General features: G+C 38.3%; 1 protein-coding gene across 3 annotated transcripts in view; it reads left to right on the top strand.

Annotated features, from left to right (window-relative positions):
• The window catches only part of rsu1 (Ras suppressor protein 1), a 215,320-nt gene that overhangs the window by 62,081 nt on the left and 128,599 nt on the right, over window positions 1-24,640 (top strand). For all 3 annotated transcript variants that reach the window (XM_073054592.1, XM_073054593.1, XM_073054594.1), the window contains exons 4-7: window positions 3,278-3,398; window positions 11,643-11,761; window positions 14,407-14,489; window positions 14,737-14,851. In XM_073054592.1, coding sequence (XP_072910693.1) covers window positions 3,278-3,398; window positions 11,643-11,761; window positions 14,407-14,489; window positions 14,737-14,851 — 438 coding nt within the window. The remainder of the gene's footprint in view (window positions 1-3,277; window positions 3,399-11,642; window positions 11,762-14,406; window positions 14,490-14,736; window positions 14,852-24,640) is intronic.

Raw genomic sequence — 24,640 nt, 5'->3', positions numbered from 1 at the left:
CGCTCTCCACAACTGACCTATAGAACATCTTCAGCATCTCACTACAGACATTGAATGACGCCAACCTTCTTAGGAAGTAAAGTCGACTCTGTGCCTTCCTGCACAAGGCATCTGTGTTGGCAGTCCAGTCTAGCTTCTCGTCTAACTGTACTCCCAGATACTTGTAGGTCTTAACCTGCTCCACACATTCTCCATTAATGATCACTGGCTCCATATGAGGCCTAGATAGGCAATAAGGTGCAAAGTCATAATAAGGTAGGTTTAGTAGGGGACCTTTCACTTGATTTACTACAGCAGGGGAGAAGCTGTCCATGAGCCTGGTGGTACATGCTTTTTGTATCTCTTGCTGGAGGAGGTGGCGAAGGAGAAGATAGAATGTCCAGAATGGGTAGAATCTTTGATAGTGATAGCTGCCTTACTGAGGCAGCAAGAAGCCTCCATAGAGGGGAGACCATTTTCTATGACGTGCTGAACAGTGTCCAGAGCTCTCTGCAGTTTCTTGCGATTTTGGGCAGAGCAATTACCATACCACGCCACAGTGCATCTGGCTTGGATGCTTTCTATAGCAATGACAAAAATTGGTCAAAGTCAATGGAAAATGGCCAATTTCTTTAGCCTCCTGAGGAAGTAGAGGTGCTTCTTGTGTACATGATTGGACCAGGACAGTTTAATGCTGATACTCACTCCAAGGAATTTGAGGTTGTGCATCCTTTGACTTCAGCACCATTGATGCAAACAGGATCATGTGGGATACCCCTCCCCCTGCAACCCATAGTCAATAACCAATTCTTTTGTTTTGCTGATGTGAAAGATTGTTGTCATGACAACATGCCACTAGACTATCGCCTTCATTTAGATTCAACCCACTACATTGGTATCATTGTTAAGATAGAGTCTAGTGACATGTTGTCAAACTTATAGAATGAGTTAGAACAAAATCTGGCTGTGCAGTCACGAGTGTATTTTGCCATCAATCCTGATGGGACACCAGTTTCCAGTCCATAAAAGCTGATGTTTGTGAACGAATACAGGGAAGTACATTGACATTGATAGCCCATGATATACAGATGCTATGAAAGAAGATTTGAAAGGCACCTGTATATGATCAGACTCTTGGAAGAATTAAAAGCTAAGGCCTAAATATTGATTTAGAATCTTCCTGTAATGTCACAGAGCTCAAATGTTTAAAATTAGACCTATCTGGGGAAAATCTAAATATATATATTATGAGCTTCTATAATTTATTTGAATTATTCAGCATCTTTAATGCACACTGTGCAAATAAATTTTAGGGAAAAGCTGTTTGCTAAAAATGGCTCTTAAAGAAATCAGCAATGGATTTTTCTATGATGTCTGCCAGCTGTTTGGTTGTGTTTTTAAACTCAAAGTCATATTAGTGGTGGTGGAAAATCTCTTATTTCTAAAGTAAATTCAAAACTTTGTGCTCTTCAATTTTCTCCTGCTGCATTTTAAGATTGCCTGATCTGTGTCCACATCAAAACAATATCCACTCCTTACCCAGGCTGTGGGGAGAACTAAGATCTATCTTCTCATTTTAAAATAAAGTAACTTTAATGTAGGTATTGGTAGGCATAATTACATTTGCTCAAAAATTCTTATTGTGAAATACAATGTTGTCTTTGCTTATAAAAGCTATTGAAACTCTGCAGAATAATTTAATTAAAAAGCTTGTTGAAATGTGCTTTGTTATTTTTTTTGATGCAGCAACTATAGAATGATAAAATTGTTAATTATATTTTAAAGAAGGCATCTTGAACAATACACCTTTTTGAATTAATGGAGATTTTGTGTGATCATAAAGAGAAATAATTATTTTGTCATCTGTTTATTGCTGTTTTTCATGATATTCTTTCATGTATCTGCCCTCACATATTCTATTGGCTGGGATCTGAGCGTGTTTGACATAAAACTTTATGCACCATTTGACCTTGCATTCACAAGAGAAACCAGTGTAGAATGGTTTTAACCTCTTTTAAAATAGCAATACCCACTGGATGCATTGATTCCAGTGGGAAGCTTTCAAAACAAAAAGGATGAATTTGAATTAGAATTTGATGTTGTATCTAAATACGCAAACATTGTGCATCATGACACAATAAAAGGACACTGATAAATATTGTGGCAACAGTGCATAAATCAGTTCATAAGAACAAAGAGCCATTAAATTTCATAAGATGCCAGTGGATTAAATGCAAAGTGGACAGGAATGAATTAGCAAACCAGGCACAACAACAAATCAATGTGTTGCTGCTACAGGCTTATCATAATTTTATATACCTCTAATGTGTTACCCATCAGCCGCTTCACTCTAGGAGGCTAAAAGGCCACCTGTCCAATAACCAAAGTCCTTATTTGACTGGATATTTCTGATCCACCTTTTGGTTCTGCATTAGTTTGACAAAAAACAAGGTGTGTGTTGATTTGATGGAGATTCAGAATTATTAGTATTTCTCTGCATATTCTCCGGGGTGTTTAAACGGGGTGATCTGAATACATATGGTGTAAACCTCTCCACTCTAAAGCAATTTACTGATCAGAAAACAAAAGGCAAATTGAAAATGAAGTTGAAAAACTGCATGGAGTATGAAACCTTGAAGTCTTGTCATTATTCACTGGCTTCTTCAATTTTTTTTCTCAAAGTTTATTTTAAAATTTCCCTCTATTTGGCTCTGTTTATACTAAATTCTGTAATTTCTGTCAGTGTTATCTTGCGATTGGTTATACATATTGTTAATGCACCCACCCAGTGAGTTCACAATGAGGACTTAAACTTGAGATAATTTTATAAATTATTCAGCATTTTTTAGCTTGCCTTTTTGATTGTTGCATAATTTTTATCTGTTTCATTTTTCTATGTTTAATATGCTTTTGATGTCATTTTTCAGTACTTTTGCTGTTATAAAACACTGAAGACAGATTTTTTTCATTTCCAGATGAAAATGCTATTTTATAATATATAACTTTACTTTGCTCTGAGTGTTTTATCTTTCACCAACATCTGATGAAATAGTCTATTTTTGGCAGTGATTTTCCCTGCCAATTCTCTGCAATATAATGAAAACCTGTTTCAAAGGTATTGTTCTCTTCTTGAGGGGTATTGTAATGGGCACTTGTATGTTATGTACATGCTACTCTGAGCTGGCAGTTTGAAACCTAAATATAAAGTTGTGATTTTTTTTCCATTTGTGCCTCCTCCTCTTGAATCCCTTTTACAGTAAATGTGGATTTAACTGTATTTCTGTTTCTTTCCATTCAGGTGTTCCAGCAAACGTAGCTGATCTGAGGAACCTGGAGGTGCTGAATGTTTTCAACAATCAGATTGAAGACCTCCCCACACAAATCAGCAGCCTACAGAAGCTGAAACATCTTAACCTTGGGTATGTAGATCGTATTGGCGATCGAGTTGAAGTGGGAGGTGAAGATAACTAACAAATGTGTGGACAGCAAGTGAGATGAAATAGGCTTTCACCAAATACACTTTACATGCCACAAATACCTGAACTTTAATCAACTCAAAACTGCCCATTTTATTCTCTCTGTTGCTATGTACCTTTTCTCAGCAAATTTACTAAATAGAAATTCTAAACTTGTATAACTTTATGCTGCTGACTCTTGGCCACTGTGGGGTGAAATGGAGTGTCACTCTGCTCATTTTAGTCAAAACTCCTGATGTGCTGTTAGATTAGAATATTCATCCCATCTGTCTGGACTGGATTTAAAGTAAGATCTTCGAAGAAGTTTCACTTCTATTGCATTATGAGCCCCATCTTCCTTTCACTTCTGTCAGTAAGCCTCCGTTATAAATCTTTTGATCTCTTTCCATCTGAAATGGTGTAAGTGAACCGTGAGATTTGATATGCATTGTATAGTTAAAGGTTGGGGCTGAACTGTTGCACTGATGGCATAAGTTATTTTGAGCATGAACTGCAGAACGCAATTATAGAATCGGACTGTAGAATCAGGTTTTCTTTTAATGTAACACAGCCGGTGAATCTCCAGTCCCATTCCTGATAGACTACCAGAGAATGAACTAATTGGATAGAATTTAGATTGAAGTTAATTTCCCATAAAGGCTGACAACTGTGGTTGGTCTGGAGACACAAGCAGATCGCAAGCAAGCTCTATAGAACTGGCCTCTTGGCAGGAATCTAGGCCATGAGGTTGACTGTCATTAAGCTGATTATATTGTTGGTTTTAAAAAGATGGCTTAAGATTCAGTTTGCTCCCTTTCAAATAATTAATAGCGATGTTATAAATGTTGGAGATCTATTTATGTAATATAATATAAATCTTAAAATCAGATACCTGAGCAGGATTGTTGAAAGCCAAAAAAAATTAAAAGTCTATCAATTGTTTTATTTTCTGCCAGCGTGTATTGGCTTTGCAGAACTGCAAAAAGTGGGTTTACTCGTTAATCTGGCAAGCACTAGTTACAATGGTTCTACAAGAATGCTTACGGAGGGTGAAGTCAAAGGAAGAAAAAGTATCTTCAAGTATATGGTGCTCAATGCTCGACCAGTGCAGAGCTGTAATAAAAAAAAGCAATAGAATCTTGAACCTTATAGACAACAAAGAAAAAAATATCAGGAAGAGACTTTACTGCTGAGACTATGTGTTGAGCACTGTGTCTTCCATGCAGGAAGAAAACATAAAAATGCTTGAAACTGCACATTTAAATATGAGGTCGGGTCTAGATCTAGGCCTCATATGGAGCCAGTGATCATTAATGGAGAATGTGTGGAGCAGGTTAAGACCTACAAGTATCTGGGAGTACAGTTAGACGAGAAGCTAGACTGGACTGCCAACACAGATGCCTTGTGCAGGAAGGCACAGAGTCGACTGTACTTCCTAAGAAGGTTGGCGTCATTCAATGTCTGTAGTGAGATGCTGAAGATGTTCTATAGGTCAGTTGTGGAGAGCGCCCTCTTCTTTGTGGTGGCGTGTTGGGGAGGAAGCATTAAGAAGAGGGACGCCTCACGTCTTAATAAGCTGGTAAGGAAGGCAGGCTCTGTCGTGGGCAAAGTACTGGAGAGTTTAACATCGGTAGCTGAGCGAAGGGCACTGAGTAGGCTACGGTCAATTATGGATAACTCTGAACATCCTCTACATAGCACCATCCAGAGACAGAGAAGCAGTTTCAGCGACAGGTTACTGTCGATGCAATGCTCCTCAGACAGGATGAAGAGGTCAATACTCCCCAATGCCATTAGGCTTTACAATTCTACCGCCAGGACTTAAGAACTTTTTAAAAGCTATTATTAATGCTTTTTGAGATAGTGATTTAGATGCATATCATATTTTTTACTGAGTTAAGTATTGTATGTAATTAGTTTTGCTACAACAAGTGTATGGGACATTGGAAAAAAAGTTGAATTTCCCCATGGGGATGAATAAAGTATCTATCTATCTATCTATCTATCTATCTATCTATTGGCTATGATATGACTTCTGAAGAAAAATCCAAGTTTTTTGCCCATAGGCACATGGTAGAAGCAAGTTTGGATAATTCTAAGTGTAGAATAAGTTGTCACTGGATTAAGCTAATGAAATGCTGAAGTAATAGTGATAAGAGAGTTCTTGCTCCCAAAGCGATCAACATAGAACAGTGCAGCACAGAAACAGGCCTTGCAGCCCACAATGCTGTGCCAAACATTGTGTGGAATTAACTCTGAGATATAGCAGAACTGTAAAAGCAAATTCTTTGAATTGTTTAAGAAGCAATTTTCGTCTCTCCTGTAGAAACTTCAGATTCCTTAAGTTATCTAGTCAGATCCAAATGTAACACTTTAAAAAAAAGTGGTGAACCTTTCTAAGAGTGTGTGTCCAAATCGACATTAATCTTCTAAAAAGAAATAAACATTTTTTCCTGTGTCATGGTAATTTTGAGCAGAGTTTATCATTGATTAATGAATTGTAACATTAATGTCCTTTTTAAGGAAAAAGGACGAATTCTGTTGCAACGTTACGTGTAATCATTGTTTTACTATTAATAAATTTATAACAGTGACAAATTGAAATAAATGGAGCATTTTAGAAAACCTGTTCAAAATTTAATATTAATCTTTTAAAAAGGCAATTAAAAACAATTTATATATAGTGTTGTATTGTACATGTATAACATAAATGTGAACATGATATTGTATGCCTTGGGGCATATTCATACAAGATAAAGGTAAGGAAAATAAGCACATTACTCTCGGTGAAGGGTACCACCTTGGGCAGAATTTAATTAATCTAAATATATTCTCAATCTAAATGTAAGTTGATGACAGAAATTGCTTGTCACTTTCTGGAGGAGGGTTTCATCCTGATGAAGGGTTTCGGCCCGAAACGTCGTCACTACCTCCTCCCATAGATGCTGTCTGGCCTGCTGAGTTCTGCCAGCATTTCGTGTTTTTTTTTTATACATAAGAGTATGTTGTCAGAATCAGGTTTAATATCACTGGCATATGTTGTGAAATTTGTTAACTTAACGGCAGCAGAACAATGCAATATATGATGAATATAGAAAAAATAAATGAATTACAGTAAGTACTGTAGATTCCGTACTACAGAGCGCACCTGATTAAAAGCCGCAGGCTCTAATTTTAGAAAGAAAATCAATTTTGTACTTGTACAAGCCGCACCGGATTTTAAGCCGCAGGTGTCCCACGTTGTAATATGAGATATTTACACAGAAAGATATTACACGTGAGGATTTTTTAACTTTTAATTAAATCCGTATGGTAACATAAACAAATACATATTGCAAATGCTTTTTTTCGAACCGTGTCTGTAACACGGCTACTTTTAAATATACATACGTATCGGTAACACACAAATTACGTTGCGTATACTTTTTTACTGAACAGTGCATGAACAACATTCCAATATCTCCTAACGACTGGTAAAAAAATATATACTGCAGCCTACCAGGAAAAGTTATTGATTGCCTTTAACTTAAAAGCAGCGTTCTCGCGCGGGTCTAAACAAGACGTGGCGAAACCGGATGTGACGTCATAGCATCCCGGGATGTAGTACAGAAAACAAATATACTTAAAACACTTCTAACTTTAACTAGAAAATACTAACAAATGAATTACTAAGTGAAAATATTATAAACTAAATAACTGCCATAAAGGCAGCACAATGCTTTTCTTCGAGTGTTTTCCATGTTGATGAGGGTGAGTACAAATGACTGATTTACAATAATTTAATTGTGAAAGTGCGCTTGATTTATCGTACAATTTCATTGGACCTCTGTGAACTACTCATCAATTTTATTGGTCTACTGTTACGAGGCAAAATGTTTTTGGCGGCATGAAAAAAAACCATGCATTAGCCGCACCGTAGTAAAGGCCGCAGTGTTCAAAGCTGTTCAAAGCGTGGGAAAAAAGTAGCGGCTTATAATCTGGCATCTACGGTATATATGTATATTAAATAGTTGAATTAAAATGGTAGTACAGAAATAATAAAAAAGTGAGGTAGTGTTTATGGGTTCAATGTCTAATTAGAAATCAGATGGCAGAGAGAAAGAAGCTAATCCTGAATTGCTGAGTGTGTTATCAGCTGAATTTTGAACTCTACTAGGTTACTCATCTGGAGTATTCTTAAGTGCAAGCACAAAAATCAACATTTGCATTTTACTTCACTGCCAGTTATGCTAATCCAGGGGCATTTCCATTTATACATATTAGTTTAAGGGTAAGATTAAGCCAGCGATTTAACCAGCAATTTATGGGGTCATTTTTTTGAACAAAATAAAAACTTTATCACTGATTTGGAGCAACACACACAAAATGCTGGTGGAACACAGCAGGCCAGGCAGCATCTATAGGGAGAAGCACTGTCGACGTTTCAGGCCGAGACCCTTTGTCAGGTCTTTCCCTCCCCCCCGCATTCGGCAGGGATCGCTCCCTACGCGACTCCCTTGTCCACTCGTTCCTCCCCTTCCCACCGATCTCCCTTCCGGCTCTTATCCTTGTAAATGGAACAAGTGCTACACCTGCCCTTACACTTTCTCCCTCACCACCATTCGGGGCCCCAGACAGTCCTTCCAGGTGATGCGACACTTCACCTGTGAGTCGGCTGGTGTGGTATACTGCGTCCGGTGCTCCCGGTGTGGCCTTTTATGTATTGGTGAGACCCGATGCAGACTGGGAGACCGTTTTGTTGAACACCTACGCTCTGTCCGCCAGAGAAATCAGGATTTCCCAGTGGCCACGCATTTTAATTCCACGTCCCATTCACATTCTGATATGTCTATCCATGGCCTCCTCTACTGTCAAGATGAAGCCACCCTCAGGTTGGAGGAACAATACCTTATATACCGGCTGTGTAGCCTCCAACCTAATGGCATGAACATTGACTTCTCTAACTTCTGTTAATGCCCCTCCTCCCCTTCTTACCCCATCTCCGACATATTTAGTTGTTTTTTTTCTCTCTCTCTGCCCATCACTCTGCCTGTTCTCCATCTCCCTCTGGTGCTCCCCCCCCCCCCCCACTTTCTTTCTCCTGAGGCCTCCCGTCCCATGATCCTTTCCCTTCTCTAGCTCTGTATCACTTTTGCCAATCACCTTTCCGGCTCTTAGCTTCATCCCACCCCCTGCGGTCTTCTCCTTTCATTTCGCATTTCCCCCTCCCCCTTCTACTTTCAAATCTCTTAGTATCTTTCCTTGCAGTTAGTCCTGACGAAGGGTCTCGGCCCGAAACGTCGACTGTGCTTCTCCCTATAGATGCTGCCTGGCCTGCTGTGTTCCACCAGCATTTTGTGTGTATTGATTGAATTTCCAGCATCTGCAGATTTCCTCGTGTTAACATAAAATTATTGACTTTGTTATGAAATTGTCTGAGTGGCTAAAGACAAGGGTTATAATTCCATGAAGTTTGTAGAGCACAGAAACAGGATATTGAGCCCATCATGTACATGCCACCCATTTTGCCCATCAACACTGATCTCACTTGCCTGGTTTGGCCCTTCTATGCCTTGGCTATTCAAGTACTTCTCAAAATTTCTCTTGAACATAGTGTTTATTTCTGATTCCACACCTTCACTGGCAGTGAGTTCCTGACAGCAGCCATTCTCTCTATATAAAAACAAACCCCTGAAATCCATTTTAAAACTTGTGACTTTAAAACTATGTCCTCTACTTTTTGATATCACTAAAAATGAGGAAAATATTTTGACTATCTTCCTTACCTCTGTCTATCAAAATTTTATATACCTCTTATCATGCCCTGTCAGTCTCCCTTGCACCAAGGGTACCAAGTCTAATCTATCCATTCTCTCTCCATAACTAAAGACCTCCAGTTCAGTCAATATCCTGATGAATCTCCTCTCCATCCTTGCTCTGGTGTAGTGATCAGAGCTACGTGCAAAACTTTGTGTGGTCTAATCTGCGATAGGCAAAGGTGCAATGTATAGTAACTACCCAACTTGCATACTCTCTGCCCTGACTCTTTGAAGGTAGTCATGCTATTTTTCTCCTTCCATCTCAGAGAACTATGGACTTGAACCTCAAAGCCTCTTCATCAGAATTCCTCAACGCCCAGCCATTTACTGTAGATATCCCACTCCTATGTGACATTTCATCTCACATTCGTTAGGATTAATTCCATCAGCCAGCACCACGCCTGACCTTCATCTGATCTGTATTCTGCTTTAGCCTTATGGAATGTCCCTTGCTATCCACAAGTCTGCCAATTCTTGTGTCATCTGCAGACTTGTGACTTGCACCTCCCATATTCACGTCCAAGATGTTAATGAGGGTGAGCTTTGTATTTTGACCACTCAGATGACAGAAATTCCCCCTTACAGAGTTCAAAAATGTCACTAGTGGTGTCTCAAGGATTATGCAGCCACCAGTACTGTCTTTCTTAGAATGGAATTGTAACATAGGCTTGTTGTAAAAAGAGGTACGCAGATGAAGGTGCATAAATCAGAGTTGTATTCCCTGGAATTGAAATGATGAAGGGTGTTTCACCATTGGACTTGACATTCTGATGATTATATCTCTAGCATGGCCCTGAATTCAATCTTGGCTGCTCAGGAAGGCCTTGTGCAGACCAAGACCTTTTTCCATTAGCATTTGGTTCTGTTTTTGAATGGCATTGACTGTTGACAAAGCCTCATCCTTCAAGTGTTCTGCCTGGCAAAGCTGAGTTCGTTAACTAGCAATATTATCTATACTGTCACAGTACAGGATTTACAGTGATAAGTTGTCTTTTTGTCCTCTGCCTAAAAAGGTTATTAAAACAAAAATTAATGAAGTTCAGCTGTGTGCAGGGAATAGAACATGATGTTACTCAAATATGCTGGTGGGTTGGGGGTGGAATTGTAAATAATCCAGGGAGAACTGCATGTCAGTACACTGAAATAGGACAAAAAGTAATGTCTGTTTTGTACATGGGAAGTGCAGTAAGTAAATCACTGAGCAATAATTTAGCACACAGATCTGACAACGGAGAAGTGAAATTGGTAAGAAATCTGCTTTTAGGATTTGTTCAGGTTCAGCACCTCGGATCACGTGGTGCTTACTGTCTTCCTGTTCTCTGGGGGCATCAGCATGGGTCAGTGCTGACAAGATTGATGCTTTCTTTTGCAGAGTGGCTTTGAACCACGCAGGGCAGTTAACTGTGGAACGTTAAGCTCTGTGGAGACCTGCACCACAGTAGTAGGTTTCTATAACCAGCATGCTGGAGGTCAGAAGTTCTGCTTTATAGTTTGGACATGCAGTTACTAGCACAGATTCAGAAGACCTGTCCTATTTAAAAGCAAGCAATTCCTCTTGGTCATGGGGAGTCTAGGATTGGGGTGCATCAAATAGAAATAAGAACCAGGCCTTTTAAGAGTGATATTGGGAAATATTTCCATAGGCAAAAGTGGAATTCTCATCTGTTAATGGAAATTAATGCTAGATAAAGTTAATTTTACTGTGGATTAATTTTTTGTTTATCAAATATAGTAAAGAATTTGGGACATTGGTAATCTAATTCCATATACCTGCTATCAGGCATTATCTGATCTGAACTGTGGAAAGGGCTCGAAGCTAAAAATAATGACCTTTACATTTGCACCCACATATGGAGAAAATAGACCTTTTTACAAAATAATTAGAACAAGGTAATAGTAAAGGCCTTTCTTTTCAGTTGCATTAGTGACTTTTTTCATTTGAATTTAATTATAATGGGGAAAGGTCAGCTAGTGTTGTGGTTATGATAGAGGTCCACTGACCTGGACTCATTCAGAACGTGAATTCAAATGTCACGTTTTCGGGTTGAAGTGAATTGATGAAGAAGTAGAAAGCTGCTGAATGAGTTCGCCAGTAGTATTGTCTGTTTATACCTCCAATCCCATGTGAGTTGAGATTAGAGCATCACTTTTATTGCCCTCTCAAAATAGTCCATCAAACTATAGTGAAAATTCTCCACACTTTCTCAGCTGATGGACTCCAGCACAACCAGTCCATGAAAGAAACTATCAACAATATTTTATACATCAATTGAATACAATGGATTTCTAGTGAAAGTATTCTGGAGACGGTCACCAGATTGGGCAGTGATGCTAGATTGGCATTTCTCTGTTTTGGGATGTTACTTCGCAACTGTAAACTTAATCTTTATCTTCCACCCTTACCCAAAAGCATGAACAGATTAAATTCTCTGCCAAGAGGATTTGGATCTCTGCCAGCGCTGGAAGTACTTGATTTGACGTACAACAATTTGAATGAGAATTCCCTTCCTGGCAACTTCTTCTACCTCAGTAAGAGACTTTAAAAATTATACTAATTTTGCCTTAACTTCTGTGGAACATTGATAGATGTAAAATTCTAAAGTGAGTTTACTGATATACCAGTTCTGCTATGTTTCTTAACCATTGCTCTTTAACCAGATGATGTCTAGAAAGAAATAAAGATTTTAAAGATGTGCATGCTACTTTAAAATAAACACAGAAAATGTTGGGATCAGTCAGAAGCATCCTTGGAAAGGAGAAAAAGTTAAAGTTTCAGGTTGAAGGCCCATAGTCTGAAGAACATCTTTGACCTGAAATATTAACTGTTTATCTTAGCACAGACAATGCTTGTCTTGATGTGGGTGTCCAGCATTTTCTGTTTTTTATTGTCATTTGAAAGGAAAGCGCATTAGATGTGTTCAATTGAAATTTGTCTTCATGACCCAAATAATCCTATTTTACTCACGTTCAGGTATTTGGATTGTGATTTACAAAATCCTGAAGTTTGTCTGTATTATTCATCGTTATTTAGTGCAAAACCCAGATTTTTGTGAAGTATCATAATCTTAGAAAGTCTCTTTATTTTTATATATGTAGAAGTAAGAGAGATTTAGCGCTGATTGGGAGAGTTGAGTTTCCTGCTAATATCATTTAGACATAACAGAACTTCATCTTTTCGCTGTCTCTTTTTACATACAAGAGTGTTCTAATTGAAAATTTGGAAACCTTCATTCTCATTATTTTTCTTATTTCTCATTAACGAGATTTTTCACATTATGTGAAGAGATTATTGAGACTATTGCTTTACCATTTGCCCAGCTGCAATTAAACTAAGTGTTTCGGGTGATCTGAATATAATTCAGTTGAATTTACAAATAGATTTGTTAATGGATGTGGGACCAATTGCTATAGTAAATTATTGCTGGTTTCAAAATAATAAATGTTATCAACATTTAAATCTATAAGGTTGTCTTTGTGTAACTTGATTCTTTGCAATTCATATGCATTTAATATGGCTAGGAGGTAAATTAATCATTCTTTTTCATATTCCTTTCAATCCCTGCATTGTTTTGCTGTGAATGGTTTTACTATCATAAGTCACTTTAATTTTAAATTCATTATTTGCTTAAAAATGTTCACTGCATAGTTTGGCAATGTTTTTCATGTACTAGGACAAATTTGCTAATGTTGAATATTGGAAGCAAAATAACACTATACATCAACATGGCAGTTCACTTGTCTGTGTCATTACTGAAGCAACCATCAATTGATATAACTTAATTTCTGTATCCTGCTGTATAACAAACTATCTTTAATGACTGTAATACAAATAGTTTCATTAAATTAAAAAGCTTTTTGGATTAAAACAAATGAAAATCGCAGAAATACCAGAAATTGAAAATTTCTTATATAAAAAAAAACTGCAGGTGCTGAACATACAAAAAAACCCACAAAGCACTGGAAATGCTCTGCACGTGAACCTGCGTCGGTGGAAAGAAAATCGTGTTGATGATTTTTAGAACTAGAAAACGTTTGTTTTAATGGTTGGCTGATAAAATGGTAGTTCCAAGGCTAAGTACCAACAGTTGGGAGATGTTGCATTAAATGAAAAGAATCGAGTGTGCTGAACCTGGGGTTACATGGGTAAATATAAAGTGGTATGCTGAAGATGGTGACATTTTTTATCGTTCTCTAGGATGACGAGCAATTTTAATAAAATTGTAGCAAATCATTGTCTAGGCCTTGCGACCACCCTGAATTCTTTAATAACCTGGTTCGGATGGAAATCACTCAAATAGTATGATTCCTCAAAACCCCAGTCTGATTTTCATGTTTCCATAAATGGGGCCTTCTCTCCTTAACCAGCTATATGTTCACCTTGCCACATTGCCAAATTTGCACAAGGCTTGAGGTTATTTCTTTTTTTATTTTGGCTCTTGGCACATCAAGAATTTCAAACAGAAGAACTTTGCTCTTCACATTTAAATGTGGAATTGAAACATTCCCCTCTATGACACCGGTTACTTTTCATGTATTAGTTGTCCTTCAATCTGATAGTCTCGCCTAATTTTCTACTGTATCTGTTAGTTCTTGTAGACATCTAACTTGTTTTATTTTAACCTTTTCTGCTTAATGATCTGGAACTTGTTCATTGGAACGTTAGCAAATTGAGATTTGATTTATAGAAACCTGATGCATTTAAAAATTGAGAAAATAGAGAAAATTGACTTTCAGACTAGAGTACTGAGTGATTAGTCAGCTATGTGGTTAGTATAAAAAGGTCTGAAAATACATTAAGTAAAATTATTTTGTATATGGTGGGGGGGGAGTACAAGTCCAAAACAGCATATTTCATATTAAGTGCAATAGCAAACACCATAAAGATTTTTCAGAATAATTGAGCTGATAATATGTGTCTGTCTTTTTAGGAACAATAAGAATATTATTACTGAAGTTGTTAATTGTGTCATTAGCTCCAGGATGTGGTCACTTTCCTAGCCATAGCATCAATACAATAAACCGCTTTGACCTGCTTGCTATTATTGGGTGCCCTGGGCATGTCAGAGACTTTTGCAAAGCCAAGGCTATTAATCAAGCTTGACTACTTTTATTGATTGAGCCTCAATGGTCTGGTTACATGCCATGCAGTTTATATATTGCTGTTTAATTTGTAGCCACCTTGCGTGCACTCTATCTAAGTGACAACGATTTTGAAATCCTGCCGCCAGAAATTGCGAAGCTCACGAAGCTGCAGATAGTAAGTAATTTATCTAAATTTTTGAAAAATCAATTGGCCTTTGCTGTTTGTGTAAGTTCTGAATGAAGCCAATTCGAGCATGTTTGGAATTTATTTTGTTGGAATAAACTGCTGCATCTGGCATTACCCTTTGCTTATCAGTAGAGTGTTGTTATAAATTGAGACAGTAAGAGGAAACAAACTGAGAATTGTTAGCTGTTTCATTTGAAATCTGAATTGATCTAATGGTTATCCATTTTTTTTTTAGATCAGCCTAAGGGACAATGACCTGGTATCATTGCCAAAAGAGATTGGAGACTTGTCTCAGTTGAAGGAGCTCCATATTCAAGGAAATCGACTAACTGTGCTTCCCCCTGAAATGGGTAAGAGAGGCTAAATTTTATTCTGTAATATGAAATAATTGGTTTACTGTTAATAACTAGAAACACTTTAAGCAAATATCTAGTATTTTAAAGCTCTGTTTGATGTAATAGAAGTTTAAAGAGCAGAATAATCTAATTGAAGAGTATCTGTTTTTTTTTTGGTGTTTAATGATAACTTGCTATTCCTCATTTTTAAAAAAGGAAAAAGTATCTAGACTGAAGTTCTGAATTAAATTGTTAGGGTTAAAAACTCAGACATTTAAATTTATCACCATAGTAACATATCAAATCATATCCATAAGTTAGTTATTACTTAAAGCAAAATTTACATTTATTTTACAGATTTCTCTTTTGCTAATTGTTCTGTAAACTATAACTGGCCTTTTATAAAGAAAGCAAATATTAATGTGAGGTTTTAATTTCATACTTGGCTCGGTGCTGAGATTAGGGAATGGAAAGCTGTGCATCAGCATTCCCTTGTCAGCTCAAATAATTTTCATGCACAGCGGTACTGTGAAAATTAAAATGAAAGGTTTTTTTTTTGGAAGCCTGTCCCTATTTGTGGAATAACTGAAGGAATGGATATCTTACTAGTATCTTATGAATTTCAGATTTTTTTTTTACATCAGAAACCTAAGCAGTGGACATCCAGCCATTTAAGAAATGTATTTTTTTCCAGTTGAATGTCAAAGAAGAACATGGCTTTTCAATGTTTGGAAGAAGAACCATCTTCGTCCAACCTCTACCCTTCCACTTCCATTTTAATTGCCATCACCTACTTCTGCCCCACCTTCTGTTCTTGGAAACAAGCTTAGTAAATAAGAATTTAAAAGGCTATATGTTACCAGTAATATGTGTATTTTGTTTTTCACCGGTTTTTACCAGGTATTCAGTCTCCGCAGAATCTTATTAGGTAAAAAGGGCAAGAAAGAAATTGGACATAGTAGTGGATGTGCGCTAGAAGGTGCAACTACGTTACATAGGCCGAACAAGCTCTGCTCATTGTGCATTTCATATTTTCTCCTTACGTCGGAGCCCCTTCAGCACATTGAGTTAGCCCTGGCTGACAGTGCAGTCCATCCATTCCATTCCCCTACTTCTTTCCCCAGCAACTCGACTGATGTGTTAGATTATTCATCTTTCAGGTAGAGAGCATTATTGGCATTCGGGCAAGGTGGTTAGATGGCTGATGGATGAAAGCCTGTTAACAACCTGATAAATTTTAGACGCTGCAGGCCCCGTCATTTTCGGCTTCCTTTACAAAACTCCTTATTGGGATGGTTCTGAAACTTCCACTCACTAGCACATTGACAGCTTTGTTCCTTGCAGTCAAGTGACGTGCAGTGTTTGAACTCCACCTCCACAGGGTAATACCAGAGTGTATCACAAAATTTAAATATACACTCTTTATCTGTCTCCTTCTGTTCACCAGTTACCGCACCAACAACTTTTGTATCATCCACAAATTTGGGCATATGATTGCAGTTTGAGTCCATGCCAAGTCTACTTATGAGGTTCTTTCTGAAATGTGTTTTGAAAGGTTAGATATAACATGCATGGACCTACATTCTTCAGCTATTTTATAATTGTTGCATCAAGGAGGCCTGGTAAAAATGAAGTCAATAGGCAACATTGAGAAAACCTTCCACTGATTGCAAGAATACCTATTAAAAATAAAAGTAGTTGACAAAAGATCCGCAGCTGCTGGAAATCTTGAGCAACACGGACAATATGCTGGACTAACCCAGCAGGTTGGATAGCATCTATGGAGGGAAATGAACAGTTAACTTTTCAGACCGAGACCCTTTGGGATGACCAGCAGGACTGATGAAGGGACTCAGTCCGAAACATCAAAAGTTCATGGTAAACCACACACAGATTCCTCCCCGAAGTGCAGAACATCACGATGGCAGAACAGTGGTGTGGCTAGTAGAGTCACTTCCTTACAGTGACAGACACCTGGCAATTCTGACTTCAGGTGCTGTCTTTGTGGAGTTTGCTGCCAAAGGAAGCAGTTAAGTAGTATTGTTTAAGAAGCACTTTGATAAATACCTGGAGGGACAGGGCATGTAGGTATATGAGCCAACCTTGGGAAGTTGGGCTGAGCTTGGTATGCACAGTGGCTGGGCTGAAGGGGTCTGTATCCATGTTCTATTGTGCTTCGGCAATGTGAGATTCTTCCACTTCCAGATACATGGGAGTTGTTAAGTTAATTGGCCCGTTTATTTACATATATATATATAAAATACTGTTGTGTAACCAAGTATTACAATCTGGAGTGAAGCTGCCAAGAATGTAGGAAGAACCGGCTGCAGCACTGAACTTGTTCCGTGGACTCATTTTTGGGGACTCTGTGGTTCATGCTCTATGTTTGCTTATTTGTTCGCTGTTTTTATATAGTTTGCAGGATTTGTTCTTGTATTTCACACGTGTGTTTGGCAGTCTTTGTGCGGGGTGTTTCTTTTTTTTTGTGATTATTTTTTATTGAAGTTCATCATCAATCATTTTCATAAGATGTATTTCAGATACTGTACATATATATCATGTTCATATTTGCCACAAATCTCCACGTAATATTTATCTGAGGTCTCCAGTTAGAAAAGAGAGGAAAGAAAAAAGCAAAAGGAGAAAACTATGTACAAGTAGGGAGTGATCTTTTTTTAACAACGTATTCATTGATTTGTGAGAATAAAATCAGGCCTATGGGGTGTTATGTAGTTAAACCATTTTTCCCAGTATGAATCAAATTGTTCCAACTTATGATTAACAGATGCTGTTATCTTCATTTTGTAAATGTCCATTGTAATTTCCATCGATGCGTTTAAGGTTGGGCTCTCCTGTGATAATCATTTCCTGGTAAGAGTCTTTTTACCAGCCACCAGCAGTATATTCATTAAATATTTATCTCTTTTCAACAATTCTTGAGGTATATACCCAAAATATATGGTCTTACTTTTTAAGGGTATTTCACATTTAAAAGGCATTGTGTATCCCACTCCAATAGTCTTTGATAACAGAGCACTCCCAGAAAATACGGTAATTTTGCATTTTGATTTCCACAATTTCTCCAGCAAACAAGGAGGTTACTATCATAATGGGATTTAAGTCTTGATTTTCTAGTAAGTGTTTCTTTTTAAGCATTTCAAAACTGAACAGTGTTCTTTCTTTCATCTAGCATCCAGTTTATTGGGTGTAAATTCTTATGCACACTGTTTAAGAATTGTAATATCTCCCTCTAGTTTATATTCTTTTATAATAGTTTTCCATATTTTAAGAGTCCATTTCACCCATGGGTAATCAATAGTATTTATGTAACTTTGTAGGTTATCAGCCAAAATTGCCTGTATGAGGATGGGAAGTACCCGCTCCTCAATGTTTTTCCATTGAGCATCATATGATGAGTTACACCAGCACATCACAGCTCTCAACTGTGCTGCAAAATAATAATCTCTAAGAGAAGGTAGGCCCCATCCCCCCCCTTTCCTTCAGCGACTTGCAAAGTTTTGAGACGAACTCTAGGCCTTTTACCTTGTCATATATATCTGGATAACATATTGTTCCATTCATTGAATTGATTTTGGTTAATCTCTATTAGTAGAGTCTGAAAGAGATATAATAGTCTGGGCAATATATTCATTTTAATGGATTCAATCCTTGAACTGAGACTAAAAAAAGGAATTGGGTTCCATCTTGTTATATCTTCCTTAATTTTTTTTATATATAGGCGGATAATTGCATTCTGATAATTTTGTCAAATCTTTTGGCATAGAGATGCTCAATTATTTGAAAGACTCTGTTTGCCATCCCCAGGGATATCTACTTTCAATTTCTCTTGGTGGGCTATAGTAATATGAAAGTAATAGGGTTTTATCTATGTTGATCTTGTATCCTGATAATTGACCATATTGTTCAAAGGATTGAATCAATTTAGTTAAAGAGCATGTTGGTTGCCCTAAATAGGTCAAAATGTCATCCACATAACAGGCCAATTTATGCTCTGTCCCTTTAATAGTAATTCCCTAGGTATCTTCATTTGTGTTGAGCTAGTGGTTCCAGATATAATGCGAAGAGTAGCGGTGACCATGCACAACCCTGTCGCGTGCCCTTTTCTAGGGCAAGACTATTTGATAAATATCCATTGATTTTAATCCTAGCAGTCATTCTGTCATATAGTGCCTGTATAGTTTTAATATTTGTGTCATATAAACCAAATCTATGTAAAACTCTGTAAAGAAAATTCCAATTAACCAAATCAAATGCCTTTTCAGCATCCATGCTTATCACTGTTGCTTCAATTTTATTTTTTTGTATATGATCCATAATGTGAAGTGTCCTTCGTATATTGTCTTGTGTTTGGCGCTGTTGTATAAAACCTGTCTGATCATTATGTATCGGTGTGGGGAGAAACTCTGCTAATCGTTTGGCCATGATGGAGGTAAATAATCTATAATCTACATTAAGAACGGATATCGGTCTAAATGACCCACATTCCATTTTATCCTTGCCTTCTTTCGATATAGCTGAGATTATCGCCTCCTTCCAGTTGGATGGCACTTGCACCTTTTATAGACCGCAGTTCAGTGTGGGGAGTAAAACAGGAATTAATTCATGTTTAAATTCTTTATACCACTCTGCCGTATACTCATCTGATCCTGGTGACTTGCTTAATTTAGGCCTACAAATTGCAGTTTTTAGTTCAGCTTCAGTTACGTCAGCAGTCATCGTTCTATTTTGTTCTTCACTTAAAATGGATAACTCTAGAGAATTCAGGAAGGTGTAAGTTTGGGTTATGCTTCCCCCTGGATCTTTGGAATATAGAATTTTGTAAAACACTTCAAAAGTTACTTGAATTTCGCTTAGTTTATTTTTTTTAATCACTTTTGTTCTTGGATCCCTAATTCTATGAATTGTATTTTCTGCTATCTTTTTTTCCAGTTTCCACACCAGTATTTTCATTGATTTAGATCCACTTTCGTAGTGTCTCTGTTTCAGAAACATTAGATTTTTTGTTATTTCTTGTGTAGCCAAACTATTAATTTCATTCCTAATTTTTGAAATTTCCTCTAATATATCCTGTGCCAAACTAAATTTGTGTTTTTTTTCTAGTTCCTTCAACTTATTTTGTAACTCCTCTAATGTTTTATTCCTTTTTTTTTCTTAGATGAAGATATCACTGTAATTTTCCCTCTTAAGACAGCCTTCAGAGTATCCCATAGAATAGGAAGTGAAACCTCTCCATTAACATTGAATTCTAATTAAAGACCAATTTCTTTTTTAATTTGTTCCTTAAAATAGAGATCATTGAGTAGACTTGAATTTAGTATCCAAATAGTATTCTGTGGTTGTAAGTCAAAATTAACAGATCAATATATAGGTGTATGGTCACTTACATCTATTGTCCCAATTCCACAGGTGTTTATTTTGTGTTTATCTTTTCCAAATGTTATGAAATAGTCTATTCTTGTATATACAGAATGGGGGGCAAAATAATGACTGTAATCCCTTCTGTCGGGGAAAAGATCCCTCTATATATCAATTAGACCAACATCCTCAAAAAGTGTATTAACTTTCTTATGTAAGGACTTTGTTTCATAGGTTTTTCTATCGGAAGAGTCTAACCTTGGTTGTAATTGTAAATTTAAGTCTCCCCCACATATCAAGAGACCTTCTGTTTCTGTTACCATAATATTAGTAATTGTCAGGAAGAAATTAATATCATTTCCTAGGGGTACATTTGTATTCAATAGAGTAACTGAATTGCCGTCTATATTCCCCCTTACCAGAATATAACTGCCTTCGTTATCTCCCATTTCAAACACTTTTTCAAAATTTAGCTTGCTTGAGATGAGAATAACAACTCTTCTCCTATGTCCTGATTTATATGAGGAGTAAAACAAATTAGTGAAACCCATTCTCTTTAGTTTTCCGTGCTCATTATCACTTAAGTGAATTTCCTGTAAATATACTACATGGGCTTGTTCGTTCTTCATTTTTGATAGAAATTTACTGTGTTTGATTGGATTTAACAGCCCATTGACATTAAAAGAAACAAATTTTACTTTGTCCTTGGCCATGTGTTAACACTGTGAGGGTCATGTTTTTTGACTTCTCCAGTGCGTTCAACACCATCCACCCTGCTCTGCTGGGTAAGAAGCTGACAGTGATGCAGGTGGATGCTTCCCTGGTGTCATGGATTATTGATTACTTGACTGGCAGACCACAGTACGTGCGCTTGCAACACTGTGTGTCAGACAGAGTGGTCAGCAGCACTGGGGCTCCACAGGTCTCCCTTTCTCTTCACCATCTACACCACGGACTTCAGCTACAACACAGAGTCTTGCCATCTTCAGAAGTTTTCTGATGACTCTGCCATAGTTGGATGCATCGGCAAGGGAGATGAGGCTGAGTACAGGGCTACGGTGGGAAACTTTGTCACATGGTGCAATCAGAATCATCTGCAGCTTAATGTGAAAAAGACTGTGGAGCTGGTGGTGGACCTGAGGAGGGCTAAGGCACCGGTGACCCCTGTTTCCATCCAAGGGGTCAGTGTGGACATGGTGGGTTCCAGATACCTGGGGATACGAGTGGACAATAAACTGGACTGGTCAAAGAACACTGAGGCTGTCTACAAGAAGGGTCAGAGCCGACTCTATTTCCTGGGGAGACTGAGGTCCTTTAACATCTGCTGGACGATGCTGAGGATGTTATACGAGGCTGTGGTGGCCAGTGCTATCATGTTTGCTGTTGTGTGCTGGGGCAGCAGGCTGAGGGTAGCAGACACCAACAGAATCAACAACCTCATTCGTAAGGTTAGTGATGTTGTGGGGGTGGAACTGGACTCTCTGATGGTGGTGTCTGAAAAGAGGATGCTGTCCAAGTTGCATGCCATCTTGGACAATGACTCCCATCCACTCCATAATGTACTGGTTAGGCACAGGAGTACATTCAGCCAGAGACTCATTCCACCGAGATGTAACACTGAGCGTCATAGGAAGTCATTCCTAACTGTGGCCATCAAACTTTACAACTCCTCCCTTGGAGTGTCAGACACCCTGAGCCAATAGGCTGGTCCTGGACTTATTTCCACTTGGCATGATTTAACATTATTATTTAATTATTTATGTTTTTATATTGCTATATTTCTTCACTATTCTTGGTTGGTGCGGCTATAATGAAACCCAATTTCCCTCGGGATCAATAAAGTATGTCTGTCTGTCTGTTATCTATCAGTATATCATTAAAATTGGCAAAACAGAACTTAATTGATCTATTCCCTGAACAAATAAGAACCAAGAAACGCAAATGGGGAAAAAAAAAGGTACCGAAGGTGTGATTCCAAGGCTGAGGTCTCTAGTAGATGACCCTGGGTTGAGCTAGAGGGAACGTCTAGCCGTGGGGGACAGCCCCTCCTACTTGTGAATTGAGGGGCCCCACTGCAGTACCCATAAAAGTAAGTGAAAAAATCTATGTCCATTACACAGAAAAGACTTCCCTGTGTATTCCTCCCATGTATATATTCTCATTTAGGTGGGGAAAAAGGAATGAATGAATTAATTAAAAAATAAAATAATTGAGTAATATGAAATCCACATTATAATATGTACTTCTTGAGATAAGTATAGCGCTGTCTATTTTTGCTTCTGTTTAGCTTATCAACACTTTTGAAATTAGTCAGACCTTATAGCTCTTCAGGAGGGGGTGAAAGCTGTCTTCTGAAAACTCAGTCTCTTCCTGATAGACTTCTCTCGCCCTCCTCCCGTCCCCTGCTTTCTCGATTCTCTCACTATTTCCCAAGCAGAGCGGGATAGCTGCTCAGCCAGGCTTTCCCTCGGTCTGATCACGCTGCCAGGCAACCCTCTGGCTTTCATGTCTGCAGTCGCCTCTTCCACTGTCTGATACAACTGCATCCCGTCTTCATAAAACACTCGCAGTTTAGCAGGGTACGGAATCTGGAAGCTAATCTTCTTTGCTTTAATACTCACTTCGCTTCAGAATATTCCTTACGTTTCTGCAGGATCACGGGGAGTACTCTTGATCAAGATATATTAATTTCTGGTTTGAAAATACCTTCCTTCCCCAGGCCTTGCGCAGAATCTCTGCCTTGGTTTTGTACCAAAGAAACTTGATTACTATTGACCGTGGCTTATTTTCCCTATCTCCAGAAGGCCTCAGGCCAAGCGAGCGGTGTGCTCTCTCAATGTCAAGTGCCATGGTCGGGAGAAGCTCCAGTGTGTCCCGTAGCAAGTTTTCTACAAACTCCGCCATAGACAATCCTTACGCTCTTTTGGGAACATTGTATATCCTGATATTCTTTCGTCATGACCTTCCTTGGTCGAGTAATTTATTTTCTTGTTGATTTAGCTTTTATCATCTTACTTAGCGTCCGTTACACATTTTGAATGCGATCTTCTACTTTTTCAATTTGTGTCTCTGCCACCACTCTTTTTTTCATTAACATTAGTGATCTCTGACTTGATATCATTTAGTTTTTGTTTTATGTCTTTTTGGAATTCCCATATCTCTTCCAGGATTTTTACTAAATTTGCCGCTTCACTTGAATGAAGCCTAGTGTCGGCCTCGCGACCACGCACTTGTGTAGGAGAGCCGCTCGCTGCACCCCAGGCTCCGCAGTGACGCTTTTTTTATCATTCCTTTTCTCCATTCTTACCCCTCTTATCAGTTCAGATATTTTCGAGCGATCTAGTATTTGGCGGATTAGTGGGGCAAAATAATTTTTTTTCTGGAGGAGCTATTATTTTCGGCTGCCCTTCTGAACGATGATGTCACCGGAAACGAGCTGTGCAGGGTGTGTCAATGGGTTCTATTGTGTTTTGTGGCTACTGGCGAGCAGGGGAATCTCAGGGTTGCATATGGTATACCTACTTGGATAAGTATACTTCACTTTTCTGGAAAATTGAAAATGTTACTCCGCTATTTAAGAAGCTTTGGAGGCAGCAGAAAGGAATCTATAGACCTGTTAGCCTGATATCAGTCTTTGGGAAGTTGTTGGAATCGATTGTTAGCGATGAGATTACGGAGTAGCTGGAGGCACATGACAAGATAGGCCAAAGCTGCATGGTTTCCTGAAAGGAAAATCCTGCCTGACCAACCTACTGCAATTCTTTAAGGGATTTACAAGCAGGGTAGACAAAGGAGATGCAGTAGACGTGGTGTACTTGGATTTTCAGAAGGCCTTTGACAAGGTGCTGCACATGAGGCTACTTACCAAGATAAGAGCCCATGGAATTATGCAGAAGTTACTAGCATGGCTGGAGCATTGGTGGGTCGGCACAAAACAGAGAGTGGGAATAGAGGGATCCTATTCTGGCTGGCTGCCAGTTACCAGTGGAGTTCCACAGTGGTCGGTGTATGTCAATAATTTGGACTATGGTATTAATGAATTTGTGGTTAAATTTGCTGATGATACAAAGATAGGTGGAGGAGCAGGTAGTGTTGAGGAAACAGAGCCTGTAGAGAGACTTAGATAGTTTAGGGGAATGGGGAATGAAGTGGCAAATGAAATACAATGTTGGAAGGTGTATGGTCATGCACTTTGGTGGAAGAAATAAACAGGCAGACTATTCTTTAGATGGGGAGAGAATTCAAAATGCAGAGATGCAAAGGGACTCGGGAGTCCTTGTGTAAGATGCTCTAAAGGTTAACCTCCAGGTTGAGTCAATTGTGAAGAAGATGAATGCAATGTTGGCATTCATTTCTACAGGTATAGAATACAAGAGCAGGGATGAGATGTTGAGTCTCTATAAGGCACTCGTGAGATCACACTTAGAG

Source organism: Hemitrygon akajei, chromosome 8 (assembly GCF_048418815.1).
Source record: "Hemitrygon akajei chromosome 8, sHemAka1.3, whole genome shotgun sequence".
Classification (NCBI taxonomy): Eukaryota; Metazoa; Chordata; class Chondrichthyes; order Myliobatiformes; family Dasyatidae; genus Hemitrygon; species Hemitrygon akajei.
This window is presented reverse-complemented; position numbering and strand designations above follow the sequence as displayed.